Below are 8280 nucleotides of genomic sequence, written 5' to 3'. Positions count from 1 at the left end.
GTGGGTGAAACAATGTTTCTGTCATATAGTGTGAATAAAAAATATAAACAACAACAACAAAAAAAGATTAATTTAAAAACACCTAAAGTAGTGTAGACAGCACCTCAGTGTGTTATTATTATTAGTATTGTTTTGTTGTTGTTGTAAAATTTGTCCATTTATTTCTGCCACCACAAACTGACTAAACTGGCAAATACATAAACTTCACTCCATAATGGGGGTTTTCACACTCAATAAAATTCATTAGATTCTGGGTTTTATTTATTTTCTGAAAGGATTTGTTTTTATTGGAGGACTGGAAGGGCCTAATGATGTTCACGGGGTCGCTCGTGACCCTCAGGTCTTATCATACAAATGTGTGACTTAGCATTTGTTAGCCGAATGGTACACGTGTCAGTTTTAATGCTACACTGCTGCTGATTTTACGTTTCAAACTAATAAAATACATGTTGAATTTCATAATTTTTCTTTTGATAAACCCAGCCATAATGTTGTGCTTGAATAATTTAACAGTTTTCTCATGAAATTCTCAGCCAGAAAGTAAAGATGCCTCCAGAGACCAGGAGATAAATAAAGAAAAAAGCAATGGTGGGATAAAAAGGCAAGAAATAAAGAGAGGGAAGTAAGCTGAAAGGGAAGAAGGAGGTGAAGTTGACTCTCATTCCCCCCTGAGCTGCTTTAGCCACTCACCTGTAGCTGACATCCTGCTGGCATGTGGGCTGCTTTTGTGCCGCACACCAGAGATGCTGGTTTGTAAGAAGCAGAAGTGAACAGTTTGGAGCCAGTTTGCTGCTCTGAAGCTTGACAGCACTTGTATGCTTGAGTCACTCGAGTCCAACGTCCGACAGCCCGTTCCAGCTCAGCTTTGACGGCAGCAGAATGCAAAAGTCAGGCAATGGACGTCTAATTAAATGCGAAATGTTGTATGTTTAGAAATCTCTTTACCCCGAATAAGGCGTTTGGAATATGTAATCTCTTTAATATTCCAGCAACAGCAGTCACGTCAAGAATGTGTCACGTCAACATCTCGGAGCCTCCCTGTGAGGTGAACTGCTCCGAGTTTGTTTTTCTGGGTGGAAGCTACGCTGGGAGGCTGTCAGAGCTCATCTCAAACAGGGTGACATGAGCTCAGGCACACTCGCATTATCACAAAATTACATCCCTCTGGCTCCCGATGCATATCATGTCTCCCAGGCATTTAATAAACAAGAGAGCTAGCTTTGTTTATCTGGTGCTCTTCTTCTTTTGACAGTTTCTACAGTTCCTAAGTCACTCAAGTCATTCAGGGAAGGGACGCCCGGCGCATTCAACTTTTTATTTTATTGACCATATGCATGATGATGTGGGTAAAACCAATAAAAGAACTGAAACAAGAGTACCACATACGGCACATTATACGCCCATTGAATAACGGTTATACAGCAACACAGTGATCTAATGCAATGGCCTGGATAAGCAAAGACATTGTATAATATTTTACTTTGATTTGTGACCTTGAAGCTGGGGTGATGAAAACATTACGCAACATGCCGTGTAGTGGAAGTACAAATTTTCATCAAAAATCGTTAAATTATCTTTAGCGAATTAGCAGTTACGGACAAACAAAGACCTTATTTGAATTTTTGACCTTGAATTGTGACCTTGACCTTGGAGCTCAGCTGATGAAAAGTGCAGGTGACACTCCATCTACTGATGATGCATATGTGTATGAAGGTCCATTGAATTAACTTGAGCGAAGCAGAAGTTACGGGCAGGACAAAAGAAAGTTTTAGAACACACTTACAAATGGACAGATACTATAATTAAAAATGTCCGACTTGTCACACGTGTCCTACAGAACCTTGTTTTGCCCACCCAGAAACAGACACAAGGTCTGTCTCTGACCAGACAAAGATTTGTTTTGAAATATATTTCTATCAGTATTATAATTGTTATGTTACTGAAAGTTGTGTACACCTACGGTCTGCAGTATAAATGCATATTAAACTGATGCAGAACCTTTATTTCCGGGTTTTTGTTTCCGGTAGGAAGGAGTTTTAGTTACACGCCTGCACTCTGCAACAAGCCTGACACTTGACTGTTTACATCAAGGATGGAAGTATTACTGGCTGAGAGGCTGGTCACGTGGTAAGAGTAGGCTGTCCTATGAGTGGAGATGATGACACCAACGGGTGTGACCAGTTTCTGAAGAAAAGTGTGTCGCGCTCTAATGGGGGGTGTTCGGTTGAAATGGGCAGACGTCATGTGAGTTGTGATTTTCACTTATCTGTACAATAAACCTGCAATAACACTGTGCACATTTGTTTCAGAGCCCACTTCAGACCTTTGAATAAAGTAACAGTTTCATCTGCTCAAAGATGAGCAGTCCCGGAAACAACCCCTTGTTTGGAGTTGTTTACTGCTTGCTTGTATATTTTAGACACCACAGTATCATCAGTCTAAACCAGTTATGACCTGGTCAGGTCTACACATTGTCCACTACTGATCCAATCAGGTTGACTCCACCCCAGGCTAAGGGCAGAGTTTGGAGTTGAAGAAAGCCGAGCTTCTTCGGGATTTCAGGGCTTCGTGGTGGGTAGGATGGAGCCTCAGCTCTCAGTGCTGAGTCCTGTAACTTTTACCTGCCTTAAAAGAAATTAAATGGTAAAACTTTATTCTTCACAGTCGTTATTCGTGATGGCACAAGTCTTCTCTCCACCTGGGAATAAAAGAGCCAGCTTTAAACGCCGTGGTCGAACGGCGACAGTCTTTTGACATGCAGGCGTGTTATAAAACATATATGAAAATTCCGTTTTGCAAACAACAACAATGCATTTACCAGTCCAGTGTTTCCCCTAGTTTACTTGCCTTGGCAGGGCACTCATATTTTCGGGGGGGGGGGGGGGGGGTCGCTCAGTGTGAGGGAAATGGAGCACTACCTCTGTAGCCAGGGTTTAATTTGTAAACCAATCAATGCCGGAACGCAAATTGCGGGCGGGGGTGTGGGTGGTGCAGTGGGATCTATGGGTCATCCCCCAGAGATTTTTGAATAAAGTAGATGCCATTTCCTGCTTCATTTTAGTGTATTTTAATAAGGTTTTAAACATTTATGTTTACCTATATAAGTAAACACTTGATTCAGTAACTATTTTTAACAACAGCAGCTCTCTCCTTCTGTGTCAATGTGTGTTCAACTGTGTGTTTGTGTGTGTGTGTGTGTGTGGGGGGGGGGGGGGGGGGGGGGGCTTGTCTTCATATAACCGGAGCGGCTCTGTGTAATAAAAATGCACAACAACTTTGGACTTTTAGAGGTGGAGATTTGAGTTACTTGATCTGAGCAAACAGTTGACGGAATGCACCCTGTCAAAATAAGAGTTTCCAGATCCTGTTCCGGCAGGATCCAGCTCAAATTACGCCCAGTCCGTAGCTTTTTAGCTAGCGTGTCTGTATTGCGCACCGTTTGCTTAAGCTTAGTGCTACGTCAGTGCCGGCAGTTGTTGACAGGGCGGGGCGCCCTGCTTGGTGGTGGTGGAATCTGCACTTACACACAAAATTAGTTTTTCTTTGTCTTCTTTTACGACCAGAGCAAAAGCTCCAACAGCGTTTCTGGTGTGTTTTGAGGGGACACAATTGAAAACAGAAGCCTGGGGGTGCAGCAGTATTCCAGTAGATTAATAAGCTTCATTACATTCCCCATGCAACTGTGCCAGAGGTATTCATACTCACTGACAGTAAAATTTAAGAGTTTTGCTTAACTCAAGCTTTTTACTGAAGATAAAATGGGTTTCCAAATTGGCACTTCACACACTATTAATTCTCTAAAGCCACTTAATCCAAATAATACCGTTAACATCTTGATAATTGATGGCACATTAAAGCAGGAAGAATGGTATTAAAGGAAAACACCAAACCTGGAGGATTTTTCTTCAATAATGCTACATTTAACAGTTCAGAGAAACCAAACAAAGCAACAGAAAATACATGTTTTTTGCACTATGTTGCTGATATACTCATAACTGATCTGTACAACACAGCCAGTGAGTCATTTGTGCAAGATGTACACAAGCAGAAATGGGGTTGAAAACTCAATTGACTCAATTTTCCCATGTAAATTAATAATGGCGTGTAAATAAACTCTGAACGAACGATTTTAAGAATTTAACTTCTGTTGTGCACTTCATTTTCTGCCTGATAATCCGTTAGCCAACCTGGATATAAATGCAGTGCAGAAAGGCAGTCAGTTAAACACAATGTAGTGACGCAGGAGCAGCGTCTGACTTGTTCACATTTACCGGTGCCTTCAAATGAGATCATGTTTGCTGTGTTCCCACGAGGAGTCATCTCATTTGTGGCATTCATTGCTTAGTATGTTGGGTATTTCCTGTCAGGTTTAAGCTCACACGTTGTCTGCATGACTTGATCTGTTTGAAGGCATCATGTCTGCCCAGAGTCCTACAGCACCATGGCTTTAAAGAGGTAATTCTGATTTTTTTTTTTTTTTTCTGAAGTGGCTGGAGTGTAGTTGTTATCAGTAATCAGGATCTTACTTAGTATCTTAGTAGACGTCGCTTGGAGCGTTGTTCGTTTGGACAATCGGGCAGAAGTTTTCTCAGGAGAGATGACCTAACGACTAGCCCGAGTCCATTTTAGTTCCAAAGTAGATTTGTTAAAACAGCTCCAATCCTAAAAACGTCATTGTGGTTCACATCAACACTATTTTGAAAACCTTTATGCCATCATCTCTTTTACATTAGACAGGTATTTATGTAGTATTTTACACTGAAGACTGAGTCATCTGTGGTCTATATACATTTATGATTCTTGTGTGTGTGTTAAGTGTTAAGTGCAACCAGTGTGAAAAGTCATCCATTCATCCATTTTCTTATCCTCTCCAGGTCACAGAGGTCCCTGGTGCCCATATCCAGCAGTCAGTGTGCAAGAAGTGAGGGACACCCTGGACAGGTCTCCAGTCCATCACAGGGACACATCGAGCCAAACGACCATTCACTCTCTCACTCACACCTAGAGACAATTTAGAGTTACCAATTAGTCTATCAGGGTGGCATGGTGGCTCAGTTAGAAGAGTTGCCGCCTCTCAGCGAGAAGGTCGACAGATTGAATCCTGGCCGGGGGGGACCATTCTGGGTGGAGTTTGCATGTTCTCTCCTTGCATGCGTGGGTTTTCTCCGGGTACTCCGGTTTCCTCCCACAGACCAAAAACTTGGTAACTCTAAATTGTCCCTAGGTGAGAGTGAGTGAGTGAATAGTTGTTTGTCTTATTGGTCTCTATGTGTCCCTGTGATGGACTGGAGATCTGTCCAGGGTGTCCCTTGCCTCTCACACAGTGATGGCTAGACATGGACACCAGTGACCCCTGTGACCTGAAATGGAAGAAGCGGTTAAAGATAATGGATGGATGAATCAGCCTATTCTGCATGTTTTTGGTCTGTGGGAGGAAACCCATGCATGCACGGAGAGAAGATGCAATTTCCACCCAGAAAGGCCCCCAACTAGGATTCAGTCCGGCAACCTTCTCGTTGAGAGGAAACACCTTTACCAACTGCGCCACTGTGCCGCATGCAAAGAAACTAGCAGGTGGTAATGTATGTCAGTGTAAAAATGAATAAAATAAAATTTGACTACTGTTTAAAATGTTTTTATCAGGTAGTTTGACTTTCAGGTTGCACTTGATATGTTTCATTGTCCAACAAAAGTTTCAACTGAACTGTTACTGGTAAAAGACGAGAGAACGAAGGTGCTTAAAAACAACAGATATCTGCTTTTAAATTGAAACGGACTCAAACTGATTGCCTCCCCTGAGAGAATCTCCTCCTGTTAGTTCAGACCAATAAGACTTTAATAGTACTTGATAAAACTTTTACTCCAAATAAGATATTTATTTCTGATCAAATAAAATAAAAACTCCACAGAACACCACTTCAAATAAAAAACTATACCTTTGAGTTCCCTGGTTTGGCCATGAAAATGTATGGTGTCTTCTGTTTATACTTGAAAGTTGGAAGTTTAAAGAAGGAAAGAAACTGGAGCAACTCTGAAAACAAAAAGACTTAGAAATTCAGATATTTTTGTTTAACTCCAACTTTAAAATTCCAACTTGCATGTGAAAAGTGGTGATAGCCGCAGTATTGTAAATTTATTATTTTTATTTCTGTCAGTTTGTTTCTCATTAAATGAATTGCAGAGACAGGATTGCACTACTTTAAGTTGCAATGTTCAAATGCATAAAAGGCAAAGGAATACATTATCAGTGGCTGATAATGCTAACAATAGTTAGCATGGTTACTGAGCACAATTAGTAAATGCTGCAAGTTTTTACATCAGTGCAACTGGAACACAATTAAGTTGAGTGTGATGTCATTACCAAATCTGAGATCCGACGTGAAGCAAACAGTGCAATATTGGGACTAGCATCTTCATAAACCACAAGTGTAAATTTGGTTGACAGATGAAAGTATCACTTTAACAGGAAAATGAAGCACATTCTGAAAAGGCACTGGGTAAATCATGGCACATCCACTTGCTCAGTTACACACAAGTTTGTACATTTAACTCTGCTACGTTGTTGTTCGTTACAGCTGGCGAAGGCTTACTCTTCAGTCCCTCTGTGACACACCTGGAAGTTTCCATGAGCAGCAAACGTGGGATGCACAGAGCCAGAAGGATTGTCTTGTACTCCTTCCGAAAGTTTTGGTTTAGCAGTCCGTATATGATGGCATTGAGGCAGCTATTGAAGTATGCCATGAAATAGCTTGTGACAAAGAGCCACTCTGGTATATTTGGTGCAACTTTCACAGGGTTTATAGCTACAGCCAGGCCTATGAGGTTCAGTGGAGCCCAGCACACAGCAAACAACACAAACACCATAAACATTGTCAGGAAGTTCCTTACATCACTAGGTTTCAGCCTAGTCCTTTGATCAGGTTTGACTCGATGTTTCACTTGAATCACAAGTACCCATATCCTCATGTAGCAATAGGATACGACCAGCAGTGGAATCAGGAAGTGAATAACCACCACTGATATGGTGTAGTACGAGCTGACCGTCTGGGCGAAGGTACAGGAGTAGATGCGAGGGTCGTACTGTAGAGAACCAACAAAGAAGTTGGGCACTGTGGCGATGGCTGTGAGCAACCAAGTGAGGCCCAGGTAGCAGCAGGTGTTCCTCAGGCTGTACAGGCGGTCGTAGTGGAGGCTGTGGCAGATGTAACAGTAGCGGTTGATGGCAATGGCTGTGATGTTGAATATAGAGCCTATGACGCTGAGGCCCATGATGAAGCCACTGGCCTGACAGTGCAGGTCTCCCATGGTCCAGTCACTGTGGAAGATTGCTGTCAGGACCAAAGGGTACGGGTACAGTGCCACCACCAGGTCGGCTACAGACAAGCTCACCACGAAGATGTTGCCTGAAGGAACAAAAGAGGAAACAGATGGTTTGAAGATGCGCTTATTTTTTTCATGCCCACCTATTTGGTTTAACTCAGTAGAATAAAGATTGAACTGTATCATATGGTACTCCATTTCTCCTGGATCATCATACTATTTGTAACTATTGCTGCAGAGTTGTGTGTTTATTACACTAACTATATCAGTCAGTAAACCAAAGTGTCATTAATAGAGTCGGACAGATATATTGGTAGGGCCAATATTTTAGGCCAATATAGGTGTTTAGGGTCATTTAGGTGTTTGTGATATTTGTCCCATTAGGCGTTGACATGAACACTTCTAATTTTCACCCCTAAAATGCTGGGAACGAACAGTGTCTACTTGCAAATGGCGTAATTGTACAATGTATCCAGCAGAGGGCGCATGCAGACTACTTTTCATGCCATGGCCATGCACTTTCACTTTCAGCACAGCCCAAGCAGGGAGCAATACTCTCTAGCATATTTTGCTGAACAGAGCATGGTAAATTTATTGTAACTGGTTGGTAAAAATACATTTTTTTTTTTTTAAATCAACAATGATAAATTCTTTTCAATCCTCCAACCCACTTGTCATTAGCCACGTGCCTCTCAAGTTAGCAAGCTAACAATTAAATAACCTAGCATATTCTATTGCTCTGTAAAACCTTATCCAGAGCAATAAGTCTAATGCCAAGGTAAAATATATCAGCGTTAGTAACGTTATACTTGTTGTCCTCAATGAAATGCTTTGTCTTAAATCTTTACTTCTCTGCAAAGACAAAAAAATACCGCTGCTGTCAATACTAATTAGGTCTTCGCCATACGTGACTAACTGTATAAACACTGAACAGGGAAGGGCTTTTATATATATATATAT

The 8280-nt window shown here is 41.6% G+C and overlaps 1 protein-coding gene across 1 annotated transcript; it reads right to left on the bottom strand.

Moving 5' to 3' along the window:
- Window positions 1-6525: 6525 nt before the first annotated feature.
- Window positions 6526-8206, bottom strand: LOC119429393 (melatonin receptor type 1C-like; the record flags this gene model as incomplete). The annotated part of the gene is made up of 2 exons (XM_037697030.1): window positions 6526-7407; window positions 8152-8206. Coding segments are annotated over 2 exons (937 nt in total), but the record flags the coding sequence as incomplete, so codon positions are not given.
- Between the last annotated feature and the right edge of the window lie 74 nt (window positions 8207-8280).

This window comes from Nematolebias whitei, unplaced genomic scaffold (assembly GCF_014905685.2).
Source record: "Nematolebias whitei isolate Nwh7 unplaced genomic scaffold, NemWhi1 Nwh_scaf_876, whole genome shotgun sequence".
NCBI lineage: Eukaryota > Metazoa > Chordata > Actinopteri > Cyprinodontiformes > Rivulidae > Nematolebias > Nematolebias whitei.
The sequence above is the reverse complement of the archived record's forward strand: the minus strand, read 5'-3'. Positions and strand labels throughout refer to the sequence as shown.